Source organism: Gymnoscopelus braueri, assembly GCF_963280865.1.
Source record: "Gymnoscopelus braueri genome assembly, chromosome: 15".
Lineage (NCBI taxonomy): Eukaryota > Metazoa > Chordata > Actinopteri > Myctophiformes > Myctophidae > Gymnoscopelus > Gymnoscopelus braueri.
In genome coordinates this window covers 9,231,566-9,247,569 of record NC_137620.1, presented here as the reverse complement: position 1 = coordinate 9,247,569, position 16,004 = coordinate 9,231,566, and the positions used below count along the sequence as shown (strand labels likewise).

The 16,004-nt window shown below is 45.8% G+C and overlaps 1 protein-coding gene across 1 annotated transcript in view; it reads left to right on the top strand.

The window, feature by feature from the left end:
• The window catches only part of LOC308101339 (C-type lectin domain family 4 member M-like), a gene marked incomplete at its 3' end in the record, with an annotated part of 28,345 nt that extends 14,133 nt beyond the window's left edge, over window positions 1-14,212 (top strand). Inside the window, exons 5-6 of the mRNA XM_080450763.1 lie at window positions 13,473-13,610; window positions 14,209-14,212. Of these exons, the coding sequence (XP_080306889.1) occupies window positions 13,473-13,610; window positions 14,209-14,212 (142 nt within the window). The remainder of the gene's footprint in view (window positions 1-13,472; window positions 13,611-14,208) is intronic.
• Between the last annotated feature and the right edge of the window lie 1,792 nt (window positions 14,213-16,004).

The following is a 16,004-nucleotide window of genomic DNA, read 5'->3' as shown; positions in this document are numbered from 1 at the left end:
TGTAACACGCCTCTCCTCCCGTATGGCTTGAATGTATGCGGGCGAGCATCTCCGGACGCAGTGCCTTGGGGATGATGACCTTTTGCCCCCGAAACAGGATGCCATTTTGAACACTGAGCTCGTCACGGAAGGACCAGTATTCTCTTGTGATGTGAGATGTATTTTCTTTCATATCTGGCCAGCCTGTAAGCACCATAGACTTGAGTGACTGCAAGCACTCGTCTCTCTCTGTCTGCAGTCTGATCTGGGCTAAGCTTTGATCACTCACATTCAAATAGTCTGCTTGGTTGATGTGTTGAACATCTTCCTGTTCTTGTTGAAGAGAACAGATGGCGTGTCGCTGGTAGACTGTTCCTCTGCCCGTACATTCCGCTGTCGCCCTGCTGAGCGTGTCACTTATAAACATTTCCGGTCCCGGTTTGTAGACGACCTGTAGATTGTAGCTTTGCAAGGTCATGAGCATACTCTGAAGCCTCTTAGGTGCATTAAGGAGAGGTTTATTGAAGATGGAGACCAAGGGCTTATGATCTGTTTCTGCAGTGACCAGTTCCCGGCCGTACAAGTAGTAGTGGAACCTCTGGCAAGAGAAAACAATACTGAGACATTCTTTCTCAATCTGTGCATAGTTTTGTTCAGTAGGTGTAAGCGCTCTTGAAGCAAACGCCACCGGCTGGCCTCCTTGCATGATGCAGCACCCAAGTCCACTCTGGCTGGAATCGCTCTGCACAGTGATTGGTTTGGTGACATCATAGTAGCAAAGTACAGGCGCAGACGTGGCTAAGGATTTCAGCTCCTGAACTGCTGCTTCATGCTTGGGCAGCCAGTGCCAGGGTGTGTCCTTGTCCATCAAACGTCGCAATGGCTCACAGACAGCAGATAAGTATGGCATAAACTTGGCTAAGTAGTTTGCGAAGCCAATCAGACGTTGCACACCTTTCACATCCACCGGGTTAGGCATGTCAATAATGGCCTTCACCTTCTCTGGGTCCACCTTCAACCCTGTGGATGTAAGAATGTGTCCATGGAAGCGGATTTCAGCCATCTTGAACTGTAGCTTCTTCAGGCCTAGCCGAAGTTTAACTTCTTGGCAGCGCTCCATCAGGGCTATGAGCTTGGCATCATGATCTCTTTCAGCCTCCCTTTCTGTGTCCCCACAGCCCACCACCAGAATGTCATCAGCGATGGGCTCGACACCTGTCAACCCTGACAAAAGTTCATGCTGCTTGCGCTGATACACTTCTGGTGCTACTGAAACACCAAACGGCAACTTCAGCCAGCGCTTCCTCCCCCAGGGGGTCCAGAATGTCGTCATGAAACTGCTTTCCTCATCCAGCCTGCACTGTAGAAACGCTTGTCTGGCATCCACCAAAGTGAACAATCTCGCCTTTGGCAATTTATAGAGGACATCCTCCAAAGTAGGCATGATATAATGAGAGCGTTTCAAGGCTTTGTTCAGGAATTTAGGGTCCAAACAGATTCTCAGCTTGTCCGTTTTTTTTTATAATGACCATGTTACTTATCCAATCTGTCGGCTCTGTAACATCTGCAATGTGGCCGTCAGCCTGGTACTCATCCAGCTGTGCTTTAACCTCAACTTTAATAGCAATGGGGACGTTGCGAGGAGCACACTGGACTGGGGTAACATCAGAGTCCAGCTCAAAATGAACCACACCGGGCACTGATTCCACAGGTGCCTTGAAAACATCCTCATATTTGTTGATCAGTTGATCTCTGGTTAGAGCTCCACACTGTGCGTGTTCCATCTGGCGTATTTCCTCAGGTATGGTGAAATGCATGAGCCCTAGGCGTTCAGAGGTTTCTCCCGACAGAAGAGGCTGGCGATTAGTATTCACTATCTCGAACGACAGCTTGTACTTCCGCCCACTAACTACACAGTCAGTGTCAAATAGTCCCATTGAGCACAATGCCTCTCCCGAATATGGCCTCAGCTTAGCCTTGCTGGGGCGTAATGGTGCTTTTGGTGCCAGCCTGATTTTGTTCTTATAGCTCATAACATCACATGTGGCACCAGAATCTAATTGACACCTCTGTGCCTTGCCATGCATCCTTAATGTGACAAACCATTTCTTTTTTCTATCTTTGATTGGCCCATTTGTCTCATGCATGTACGTGTATATATCTTCAACACTGTGGCACTCTGAATCCTCAGCTGAATCTTCCACACAGTGCAGCTTTTTGTCATTATATCTTGTTTTGCTCTTCATACAAACTTTTGCAAAGTGATTATTTGTTCCACATGATTTGCATTGCTTTCCATAGGCTGGACAGCGTTCTCTGCCTCTTGCATGAGCATTGCCACAATATCTGCATGTACTGTCAGTGTCTGTGCCTTTGGATGAATTGCTCTGTTTCCATTTGTTTGGTCTGGCCCGTTGGTAGTCATTGGCAACGGCATGAACAGCATCAGCTGACGTGCTCGCTGACGTCATGTCCATCGCTCTCATACGAATGTCAGCCTGCTCGGCTGCACGGCACATTTCTACTGCAGAGATTAGTTTGAGATCTTTCTCCCTTAACAGCCTGCGTCTAGTGCCCTCGTTTGCAACACCCAGTACAATCTTGTCACGAATCATTTCATCTCTCAGTTCCCCATAGTCACATGTCACTACTTTCTCTCTCAGTCTTGTAACAAAATTGTCTATAGACTCCCCGTCCTCTTGTTTACACATTCCGAAGACGTACCTTTCGTAGATCACGTTTTTTGCAGGCTTAAAGTATTTCTCCAAAGCGTCCATAATAGATGCGGGGTCCTCTTGCTCCTGCTCTGTGAGATTCAGATTGTGTCGATAGATGTGGCGACATTCACTTCCCATAACACTTCTCAGAGTTGCTGCTTGAACGTTCTTTGGTCTGTCCTCTAGACCCGTAACCAGAGCGTAATCCTCATATTCTTCCCGAAATATATCCCAATTGTTGCTCCACTCTCCCGTGAAACTCATCGGAGCCGGTGGTGGGAAGGCAGGGAAGCTAGCCATGCTGCTAGGTAGCGAGTGTTGTGTAGATGCAGCCGCAGCAGCACTCGGGCTCGTATCCTTTTTCGCCTGTAACTTTCCTCGTCCTCGTAACATCTAATATTACTAAACTGACTGGCTGACTAATAAAAATAACAAACGCAATTTAAATCCCACTTCTGTCACCATGTTTCTGTATGTGGTATCACTCCAATAAAGACAGACACAGTACTGGCATTCAGCGTGTATTCGAATCCCGTGTCAAACATTACAGTCATGACCATAGTAACGCATCCGGTTAAATACATGACTAGTCGATGGACTATCTCATCGATCTAGACCCTGTAACAGTTACTGCTGCTGCTTGCTGAGACCTGCTACCGCTGCGCGCTGCTTACCTGCTGCTGCTCGCTGCTTACTGCTGCTGCCCATGAAAACTTATAAATTCTTCTCCTGGTTGTTCGTCCTCAGAATCAGAATCAGAATCAGTTTTATTGTCACATCACAGGTTTACAAGGTAAAAAAGTGGGTGAAATTCTTTTTTGTACATCGTTCCCATCGCAACGTTAGTTTCCATAGAAAGAAGAGGGGGGGGGGGAGAAGAAGAGGGTGGGGGGCAGGTGGGAAGGAGATCAAAAACAAGAGAGCAACAGAAGGCCAGACAAGTTATCTACATATTTACAAATTACCTGAGATAATTAAAAAACTAAAAAACTAAACTAAGGTGCCTGAGCATAGCAGCAATGTATTGTATACTGTGCATGTTATACTTATACTGTGCATGATAGACAAAGGACGTTAAGGTGCTTAGAGGAAAAGGAGCACAATAAAAAGACCCAAAAAAAGTCAGTGCGTTATACAAGGGATTAAGGTGCAAAAGGTCAGTGCGTGTCCACCTAGAGTGGACTGACCCTAGTATAATCCGCATGTAGCTCCATGAGGGAGTGCAACAAAAGTCATTTGTACCTGGTGTAGTCCACAGGTGTGTCCGAGGGGGGGCTAAAGTCCAAGTAATTGTCCCTGGTATAATCCACAGGTGTGTTCAGGAAGAGCCAGAAAAGTCTGCGCCGCCTGCTGTCAGGCTGCTGAACTCATCCAGGCTTATGCCCCATTCAGCATTCTGACAGCAGTTGGATTGAAACTACACCAAAATCTGGTGGTGGAACTCTTGATACTGCGGTAGAGCCCCTTGCCCGGTCGCGGTCGTTGTAGGGGGTTGAACAGTCTGTGACTTGGGTGGTGCTTGTCCTTGATGATGCGCTTGGCTTTGACCACGCACCGCTTTTTGTACAGTTCCTGGAGCGCTGGGAGCTCGATTCCCATTATCCGCTCTGCCGATCGCACTACTCGTTGTAGGCTGACCTTTTCTCGGGCAGTGCAGTTCCCGTACCAGGCCGTGACACAGCCTGTTAGGATGCCTTCAACAGAACTGTTGTAGTACAGCCTGAGGATGCGACGTCCTACTCCGAGCTTCTTCAGGCGGCGGAGCCAGTACAGTCGCTGCTGAGCCTTTTTCCTCACGTGTGTGGAGTGCGTCTCCCATTTGAGGTCCTCCTCGATGTGTACTCCGAGGAACTTGAACTCGCTGACCCTTTCCACTGCAGCACCGTCGATGAGGATGGGCGCATGGTCTCTCCGCGGCCTCCTGAAGTCCACGATCAGTTCTTTGGTCTTGTCGACGTTAAGAGAGAGGTTGTTCTCACGGCACCAGTGTGCCAGTGATTTGATCTCCTCTCTGTAGTCAGACTCGTCGTTGTTGACGATTCGGCCTATCACTGTCGTGTAGTCCGCGTACTTTATGATGGTGTTGGAGACATGTGTGGCTATGCAGTCATACGTGTACAGGGAGTAGAGGAGAGGGCTCAGCACGCATCCCTGGGGTGCTCCGGTGTTGAGGGTCAGGGGGTCGGATGTGATGCTGCCCATTCTCACCACCTGATGTCGGTTGGACAAGAAGTCCTGTATCCAGTCGCACATGCTTGGGTGTAGCCCTAGGTGTCTGAGCTTTTTGTCAAGTATTGCTGGGACAATGGTGTTGAATGCTGAGCTGTAGTCCACGAACAGCATACGTACATATTTGTCCTTCAGCAGCTTGTTGTCCATGTGCGAGAGGACGGTGTGGAGAGCCATGGCAATAGCGTCGTCGGTGGATCTGTTTTTGCGGTATGCATACTGCCACGGATCCAGCGAGGCAGGTAGCGTGGAGCTGATGTATTCCCTCACCAGTTTCTCGAAACACTTGCTGACGATCGGGGTGAGAGCAACAGGTCTCCAGTCGTTCAGGCATGTCACTTTGGCCTTTTTGGGAATGGGCACAATGGTTGACATTTTGAACCCTGCAGGGACCACAGCCAGGGAGAGGGAGAGGTTAAAGATGTCAGCGAAGACACCCGCCAGCTGGTCTGCACATGTCTTAAGGACCCGGCCTGGAATCCCATCAGGTCCGGCTGCCTTGTGGATGTTGACCCGTGTGAAGGCTGTACGCACTTCTCTCTCCGAGATGGTTAGAGGAGGGTTCTCCTCTGCTGGTGCTGCTGATGGCCCCGCTTGGCTGCCGCGGTTGGAGCTGATCTCAAACCGGCCGTAGAAAGTGTTCAGTTCGTTGGGGAGGGAGGCAGGCGGGTTCACCTCGCTTCTGGTTCTTGTTTTGCAGTCTGTCAAGGTGTGTACTGCCTGCCATGTGCTCCTGATGTCGCCACTGCTGAGTTTGTCTTGCATCTTTTTTGTGTAGGCCTTTTTCGCCTTCCTGATGGCGCTGTTTAGGGCCGCGCGCGTCGTGTTGCGCGTTTCCACGTCGCCAGATTTGAAACCAGCGTCCCGTTCATGCAGATGTGCACGTACTCCGCTGTCCATCCATGGTTTCTGATTGGGATAGATCCGAACTGTCTTTTTTGGGACTATGTCATCTATGCACTTGCTGATAAAGCCAGTGACTGAGTCTGAGAGTTCGTTGATGTTATTCCCAGCGGCGTTCTTAAACATCCCCCAGTCAGTCTGGTAGAAGCAGGATTGTAGCATAGCGTCTGTGTCCTCAGACCAGATTCGGATTTCCTTCTCAACGACCGGCTCCCTTTTTAGCCTCTGTTTGTAGGCAGGTAGCAGCTGGATGGCGTCGTGGTCAGAGCTTCCTAGCGGTGGGCGGCGGAGAGCTTTGTATCCATCCTTGAAGGGCGTGTAGCAGTGGTCAAGAATATTGTCACCACGGGTACTGCAGGCGACATGCTGGTGGAATTTGGGAAAGACCTTTTTTAAGTCTGTCCGGTTGAAGTCGCCTAGGCAGATGACTGCGCAGTCCGGGTGGCGATTTTCTTGTGCACTGATCGCCTGGTGTAATTCCCTCATAGCTGTGTCCTTATTAGCTCCAGGATGAATGTAAACAACGGCTACAATCACGATGCTGAAGTCGCGTGGTAGGTAGAAAGGACGGCAGGCTATGATTAAAAGTTCAAGGTCTGGTGAGCAGTGACTGTCTAGGATTTTAACATCTTTGCACCAGTTGTTGTTGATCAAGGCACAAACTCCCCCCCCACGTTGCTTACCGCTCAGTACAGGATCTCTGTCCTTCCTATACGCGGTGAAGCCAGGAGGAGTGATAGTGTAGGAGGAGTGATCGCCATGTCCTCCTCCTCCACGGACACGGGGAGCGAACGGGGTACGGAGGAAATTCCAGACACCGGGATCGCGTCCCTCCCCCCTGGGGACATCCCGGGTCCCCCGGCCAAAGAGATCGACTCTGCGTCTGATCAGCGGCGCCGTAGTTCCCGGCTAGTCCAAAAACAGCTGGGCGACTGGCCAGTGGTGCGGATCCTGGAGGCATTATATGTCAATAATATACCCGTTCCTCACGGGTTTAGCCATGAGGAGCTGTTCCAGTTTCTGCTAGAAAAAGATCAAAGTCCGGCTGATGATCCAGAAACTGAAACCGGCAGAGGCAAGAAGGGGAAAGCTCCGGCGAAAAAGCGCGGCCCAAGCGGTGGAAAAAGTGCCAAGGCTCCGCCGAAGCAGCGGAAGATTGCTGCTCCAGCTCACGCTCTGCCTTCGGTCTCCTCTGCTCCTCCATCTGCCCCTCCTCCGGCCTCTCCAGCTCCGACCACCGCTTCTTCGGCCCCTCAGCAGAATGCTGAGGTGTTATTCGCGCTTACCGATATCAAATCATCATTATCCAGCATGACTCAAAGGCTGATCATGCTGGAAAATAAAGCCAGCACCCAGGTCGATAGCAGTGCAGGTACTTCCGCAGCGACTCCCTTCGTCACGATGACGTCAGCAGCCGATCCTGCAGTCAAACCCAGGAGGAACCTGGGAACTGCAGTCCCGGCGCCAGCAGTAGGAGCAGCGTTTCTTTCCCCAGCAGGGGCTATTCCTGATGCTCTCAGGACCCAGATACTCGAAGGTACGCAGGCTGCACCGATATCTGTAATATATTATGTTGGGTTAATTATGAGATTAATAAGTTATACATTACTTGCTTTAACAGGGCAGGACGTTAATCTCATCAAAATACTTATTAACGCAGCAGATTCTTCAGAGAAACGGATGGTGGATTGTGGCGATTTTTCTGTTATTCTTAAGGAGAGTGATCCAAGATTATCCAAATCTCTTACATTAGCTGAATTCTTCGTAGCTTTCGGCGTGTACAGAGACACGATCTGTGAAGTATATCCTGATAGGAGAGTAGAGTTAGATACTTACCTGTCTATTATCGCAGATTTAGCGCTGTCTTATGGAGGGATGTTGTTTTTTGAATATCACAAAAGCTTCTCCTCCAAAGCAGCTATGTACATACAAAGATTTAATCAGAGAATCGATTGGGCAGTTGTAGATTTAGGCCTGATCAGCAGGCACTTCACGGGCCATCAAGCCATCTCCTGCACCATATGTTCTTCGTTCAGCCACCGTTCTAATCTCTGCCCAAAATCTGCGTTCCTGGCCCTGGGCGAAAGCCGGGCTCCTCGCCAGCAATCTGCGGCATTCGGCCATCAAGCTGCAGCGTTCGGTCCCAGCAAAAGACAGGTGCCTTATGCTCCAGGCTCAAAAACACCCATATGTATTAATTTCAATGAAAATGTCTGCACATTTGTTAATTGTAAATATATGCATATTTGCAGCTGGTGCGCAGACAGCCACCCACGGTCTGTGTGCCCAAGGAGGGTCCGTCCGGCTGCAAAATCAGCCAAATAAATGATTTGCATCCCTCTACGCCTGTGATCGTCCCTGCTCTTTCTACGGCTCTAAAAAATCATCCGAACCAGTGCTGGGTCAACTATCTCATCACCGGACTAGTGCAGGGGTTCTTAGCTGGTCTATGTTGGCTTCCAAAAACCACACATGTGTGTCCAAATTTACAATCCGCCATTAAGGATCCGCTAGTGGTAGACGAGCTCCTGGAGAAAGTGATAAAAAAGGGGTACATGATAGGTCCATTTTCTAAATCACCATTTAACCCATTTAGGGTTAGCCCCATTGGAATTGCCACGAGAAAATATTCAGGAAAAAAGCGTTTAATCGTGGACCTGTCAGCCCCTCATAAAGGGCCAGTCCCGAGTATCAACAGCTTAATTCCTCTGGCCCCGTTTTCCTTATTCTATGCCACAGTAGATAATGCCATTCAAATGTTAAAAATTGCAGGACAGGGCGCTTGGCTTGGGAAGGCGGACATTACGGACGCGTTTAAAGTCATGCCATTACATCCTTCCCAATGGCATATTTTCGGGGTTAGATGGCGGTCCAAATTGTATTTTGCCGTTAAATTGACGTTTGGCTGTCGGAGCAGCCCGCGGATTTTTGACACTCTTTCAGAAGCCTTATGCTGGATTTTGTCCAACACCTACAAATTACCTTTCGTTTTGCATTTGTTGGATGATTTTCTAGTGGTGGATTTCGCCGGGTCACCTCCGGCGCGTTGCATCTCAATAGTAAGAGATGTTTTCAAACAATTTGGAGTTCCTCTGTCTGAGGAGAAAACAGTAGGGCCCTGTACAAGGCTAGAATTTTTGGGCATCATGCTGGACAGTGTCCTCATGCAAGCCTCTCTCCCTGAAGAGAAATTGATTCGGATCAGGGATATTATCAAGTCTTTCACTTCGGCAGCCTCGGTATTAAAAAAGGAAATGCTTTCTCTTCTCGGCCATCTAAATTACGCCATGCGGATTATCCCACAAGGGCGCTCGTTTATTTCCCGACTTTTAGATTTGTCCAAAACGACAAAAGATTTGCAGGGGTCTATCATTTTAGACGAAGGAAGCCAGTCAGATTTAAGATTCTGGTCTCTGTTCCTAGATCAGTGGAACGGCATTTCCTTCTTTTATAATGAGTTAGCAGAAACATCCGCGTCAATTAATTTCTTCACAGATGCCGCGCCTTCCGTGGGTTTCGGGGGGTTTTTCAATGGAGAATGGTTCGCGGAAAGCTGGCCTAAAGAAATGGCTGATATGCCAGAGGATAGTAAATCAATAGCGTTATTTGAATTGTACCCAATTGTCGTAGCCTCATTACTGTGGGGTAGCCAGTGGTCCCGGAAAAATATCACAGTTTTGTGTGACAACGAGGCCGCTGTGCATATAATTAACAAGGGGCGCTCTTCAATTCCCGTAATTAATCAGTTTATGAGGCGTCTTACCTGGACGTGCATTAAGGGTAATTTCATTATGCACGCCGTTTTCATTCCAGGGTACGAGAACAAAATAGCTGACGCTCTGTCTCGATTCAAATTCCAGGAATTCCAAAAATTGTGTCCAGACGCAAAGCCAAGCGGCCTGCCTTGCCCAGGGTTCCACCAGGCGATCCTAGATTAGGCATCGAAAGTCCTCTCCTGTCCTTGCTGAATTCCGCTGCCAAATACATGAGAAATGGTTTAGCAAAAAGCACATTAAAATCTTATGATTCTGCATGGTGGTTCTTTTGTTCTTTCTGTGCCCGTTTTGCTTGCCCGCCATTACCTGTGAATATCCCTATGGTATGCGCATTCATAGTCCACTCTTTTGAGTCCCGCAAGTTGCAGCCTCAGTCCATCAAGGCTTTAATAGCCGGCATTCAGTTCCATCTTCGTTGCCAAGACCCATCAGTAGATAGCATTCTAGGAAATCCTTCAATCCGTCTGCTTTTCAACGGTCTCAAAAAAGAGCGACTCCAAGGCAATGACAAACGCTTACCTCTTACAATCACTTTGGTGCAACAGCTGGTTTCCAAATTAAGATCACGGGTGTACACGCCCTATGTGGATAAAATGGTGGAGGCAGTCTTGTTAATGGCTTTCTATGGGTTTATGAGATGTGGAGAATTTACTACTAGATCACTGGCATTCAATCCTCTGCATGATCTCTGTTTTTCAGACCTAACCATAGAGCATGAGTATTTCACGGTGTATTTGAAACATTCTAAAACTGACAAGTGGTGTAAAGGAACTCCTGTGATCATCGCAAGGAATAATTCTGATTTTTGTCCTTTCAATTCTATGTTGAGCTACCTGGCAACCAGGCCGGTTTCTGCCCCAAATGATCCTCTTTTCCTCACCGATGGCGGCAAACCGATGACCAGATCCTGGTTTACGGCTAAGCTGAGAGAGATCTGCTCAAGCTGCGGGCTTTCTCCAAGTGTCTACACAGTGCACTCCCTTCGCATTGGAGCAGCGACAACTGCAGCGCTGCTTGTGCCTTCGGCTTCACTCAAATCCCTGGGGCGATGGTCCTCAGGAGCTTACACTAGATACATTAGATTTAACAAAAAAGAAATTCTGCATGCCCAAAAGCTTATGAGTGCGCACGCTGTGTAAATCTGCTTAAATAAAAAAAAAGCTGCTGCCGCAATATTCTTTGCTTAATTTTGAGATCGGGTGGATGGCTGGGGATTAGTTATTGGTGACTTCATGGCGTTGGGCTATTTAATATGTTGGGTTTCAAAAATGTTGGGCTATTTATGACTATGCAGTCAGGCTAATATATTATATATATAGTACTGATTCAGATGTTAAGTAAAGATAGCACGTCTTTACACACATAGTCACTTTATTTATTATGGATGATAAACAATAGTTATCATTCATCATAGGATGACTCATTATATATATATGTGTATATATATAGCAGATTTCTTTGAAAAAGAAATAAATATAGAATGTCCTCTTCGAATCCGAGTTGGTGCGGCACAGCGTGGACGCCATATTAGGATACCGTCTAGGACTCCTGAATTCAGGGATCAGCGGGTACCTGGATTCATCAGGCTCGCTGAACACATGGATGCATGCTGCATTTGTTTAGTTAAATTTAAAAAATTTATGATGAGGAACTCAGTCATTATATCATGTTAAATTATGGAGCTCCACCATTCTCACAGATGGTTGGTCCGGCGTCAGGCTCTGTGCTCCCAGGCGGTTTTGGGGGTTCTTGCTGTTTTGGGGGTTTAATTCATTCCCTGTAAATGCTATTTGGCATGTAACATTCATTAAAATGTTATCCTTACAGGGGATGAATGGATTCAGAGGCCTGACGCCAAACCATGCTTCCTCATGCTTTCTATTCCATGCTCAAGCTTGCTAATAAATATATATTCTAATCCAATCTAAGAGTTGTCTGACTGAAATGAGGCGCAGTTTATGGAGCTAGTTCAGGCCAGGCAACTCAAGGGATTGGGGCAACCGATCAGGTGACTAGGTCACATGCTCTTTCCTCCTGATCGGGTGGTTATAGGTACTGTGCTGTTACCTGCTCACTCTGGCTGCCCTGTCTTGCTGAGCCGACGTGTGTCGTTACTGCTGCTGCTTGCTGAGACCTGCTACCGCTGCGCGCTGCTTACCTGCTGCTGCTCGCTGCTTACTGCTGCTGCCCATGAAAGTCATCCCACCCGCCTCCCCGGCATCCACCTGTAGGCTCTGTTTCTAGATCCCCATGGGGGTTTAATTCATTCCCTGTAAATGCTATTTGGCATGTAACATTCATTAAAATGTTATCCTTACAGGGGATGAATGGATTCAGAGGCCTGACGCCAAACCATGCTTCCTCATGCTTTCTATTCCATGCTCAAGCTTGCTAATAAATATATATTCTAATCCAATCTAAGAGTTGTCTGACTGAACTACAGTAGTGGATGAAGAGGGGTACTACCAACACCTTGATCTCCAAAACATAGATGATGCAACCTATGAAGATCTTCAGACCAAGACCAAGAAGGAGAAAGGAGAGTGTGTGTGTGTGTGTGTGTGTGTGTGTGTGTGTGTGTGGGTGGGCGGGCGGGCGGGCGTGCATGCTTGCGTGAGTGTCAGTATATGGTGGTTGTCCAGAATCCCCTAAATCCAAATCTGTGTGTGTGTCTGTTTGTCTGTCTGTCTGTCTGTCTGTGATCCATGATCAATATGACATCAAAGTACTGACTGGCCTCCAAATACTAATGATACTGCAATAAGTACTATAACAATGGGTACACAACCCATGTTGTGTACAATGTTAACAATTAATCCACTATTGATTACTTGCCGATAAGAATATATTTAATCAAATTAAACAATTAAACAATTAATTGAACATTCTGTGATACTGCGAATCTGTTCCTAAACACACTTATCTGTTCCGAACGCACCCAACGTTGTCATGAAAGATACCCTACATATTGTCACTGTCAGGCAGAAACCTCGTATCTCCATATTTCAAAACGTTTTTCTCTAAATTAATGCTCTATACTTCATCATATAAGAGTGTCGCGCAAACGCTCACAACGCCTCGCGATGCAAGGCGGTGTGAGCTTGTAGATCAACTATTTTCATAATTTTAAAATGTTTTTTAAATGATAATAAAACAGGAACAGTATTTGGACAAGGTTTCCACCCGACAGCAACAATATGAGAGTTTAATATATCTTGTACTTTAGTTGTACATTAATTTAAGGGACAATTGTGTTTGGTTAATTTAAACACCAAAATGTTCGGGACACAACACATCAGTCTCTCTCATGTAATAAATGATATCTAGATGCTGTTTGTACTAGTTATAGTAAATTCATGTTGTCAGGAAAATTATCGCTTATCAAATTGATGATCAATCGATAAGGTGAACCAACTATCGACTAATGATTTAATTGAACATTTGCATCCTAAAACCTACTACACTGTCACCAAGATATTATGTTGTCTACTTCACTATCCAGTTACTTTGAATATAATATCTAGAACAGTGGCTCTCAAACCACCGGGACCCCCAGAAGCAAAGATTTGAGTAAAAATAAATTGCACACATTTTCCCAAAATGGCAGATGTGCAAGCTCATTTAGTGACATGCTATGAGCTTGTATATCTGCTATTTTTTAAATGCCAATGTACTGTATAAAATATGGATAAAGTGGCTCAAATTTGTCATCATTTTGCTGGGGACCCCCTGGTGATCCCCGGACCCCACTTTGAGAACCAGTGATCTAGAATATCATTTGAGGTCATTATTAAAAAACGAAATATCTAGAGTGAAAAACCATCCTTGTAAAGGTATTGTAATGAATTACCTGTTCCTACTTCTACAGGTACTGGAGGCCTGGTCAGCCTGGTTTCGAACGCAGCAATGACACTAATGCAGAATCAGACTGTGTTGAGTATTATGATGGGTCTCTACCTTCCTCTCCTAACAGAGGATGGTCCGACAGACGGTGTAACCGTATCAAGTACTGGATCTGTGAAAGAGTTGTGTTCACAATGTATCAGTTAGCTGGTGTGTTGGTACAGCTACATGATGGCTGTGTTTGCATGTGGTAGTTTGTGTGTTTGCTTTGGTTTGGTTATATTACAATCTATACTCATATTGTCATTATTCCATTATTTAGTTAAAAGGGAGCCTACTGTATAGAATGTGAATAGCAACATGTTCCATTTTAATACCATGTTTCTTGGAGATTAATAAAGCTTTATTCTTAAATCCATTAATCCTTTCTCATTGATTGAGTATGTGCTTAAGAATTCTGTTTCCTTTTGAACGTTTCTTATATTTTAAAATCACTGTTTATATTTGTGCTTCCATTAAACCTATATTCCTGTTCATCTCATCTCTTTAATATCAAGCAATTTGAGTGTATGCTATACAAAAAAAGCTTATTGTTGATGTCGTAGTTGTTGTTATTATCATCATCATCATTATCATCATCATCATAATCATTATTATTATTATTATTATTATTATTATTATTATTATTATTATTATTATTACATTTATTATTATTATTGTTTCACTTAATTCACTCTCCATTTGTTCTCTGTATTCCATAGATAACTAGAAAAAGTGCTCCTCGGAGCACAGGTCTCCGCCAGGCCAGGTAGGTTAGTGTGGGCCAGCAATGTTCGGAATTCGCCAATCAGGCTGGAATGTGAAAAATTAGGACGGACCGGACGGATCCATCTTGATCACTTAACTAAAGACATCATTTGTACTGATTTGCGTGATGTTTGGACAACATTTGTAGGAGTAATATTTAAAACAATAGTTTTGCAAAAATCAGCCTCCTGGTGGCGCTATAATAGGGCAATGTTGAAAGGGTGGCATTTGTGGCCACGCCAAATGTCCGCGCAAAGTTTCACCGCAATTGGACGCTGCGTTCATGATTTGCAACATTTTGTTCAATTCGGGTCACTCCTGCAAACTTTAGATGTCAATCTTAGCCAATCAGGATGGAATATGAAAATCTAACAGATTCGTCTTGATCACATGACTATAGAGATCATGTCTACCGATTTGCGTGAAATTTGGATAATATCTGAAGGAGTAATACCCCAAAAACTGTTTTATATAAGTCGGCCTCCTGGTGGCGCTATAAAAGGCAGATGTGAAAAATGCAGGTCAAAGGTTTTGCCTTGGCCTCTAGGGAGTGCACATACAAAGTTTTACACAGATCGGTGCAGTTATAGGTAAAACACGAATCGGCCTGTTGTAGCGCCACCATGAGGCTGATTTTAAAAATGTCAAGTGGCATTTCTTAATCGGCCTAGTGAGAATGTGCGTGCAAAATCTCAGGGAAAATGCAGGCTGTGTTCATGATTTGAGGCATTTTGTTCAAAACGGAGCACTCCTGCAAACTTTGGAAGCCATTTTTTGCCAATCCGGATGGAATATGAAAATTCTGAAACACCTGTTTCGTTTAATGACTGTTGAGATACTGTGTACTAATTTGCGTGACGTTTGGATAAAATCTGTAGGAGTAATCTGTTATAGCGGCCTCCAGGTGGCGCTATAACAGGCCCATGTGAAAAATATGGGGCAGAGGTTCTGAATTGGCATCCAGTGAGTGTGTGTGCACAGTATCGCTGCAAACAGCCAACGGTGCCAGAGATTAGCTGTCCACAGACGGACGGACAGACGGACAGACGGACAGACAGACAGACAGACAGACGGACAGACGGACGGACGGACGGACGGACGGACGGACGGACGGACGGACGGACGGACGGACAGATGGACGGGGTGCAAAACATACTCTCTCGCCATGCCTTACGGCCTGGCGGAGACAATAATGTACAGTTCTTCATTCACATTCTGCAGGTTTCAGGTTTATCGTCAAATATTTTAGTGTTTGATCAAACTGTACAGTATGTTGTCCATTCAGTATTATATCGTCTCTGTCGGTTGGAAACCTCATATGTCCAGAACTGTTACTTTTCAGGATTCAAATAAAAAAATAGCAAAAGTAGCAGATCTACTACTTTTGTGACACTGTAGTGTGATCAAGTAGGGCGATAATTTACGAATAAACACAAAAAGTTAGAATATGTAGATAAGAGGTTTCTGCCCGACAGCAACGATATCTATAAACATATAAACTAGTAAATAATGTGGATTTCAGGATCCATGGGAACGCTGTGGCTCCAATGTGGATCTGACTTCATGTGACCAGACTGAGACATCAGTCATGATGTCAGTCATCTATGACAGAGGCATAGATTAACTTTTCAGGCCGTGACCCCCCCATTACATATAATTGTGTATACAGTAGAATCAAAGTTGATACAATACTTATATCCAGTGATCGGTGGTGGAAAAAGTACTGACATTTTTTACTTAAGTAAAAGTA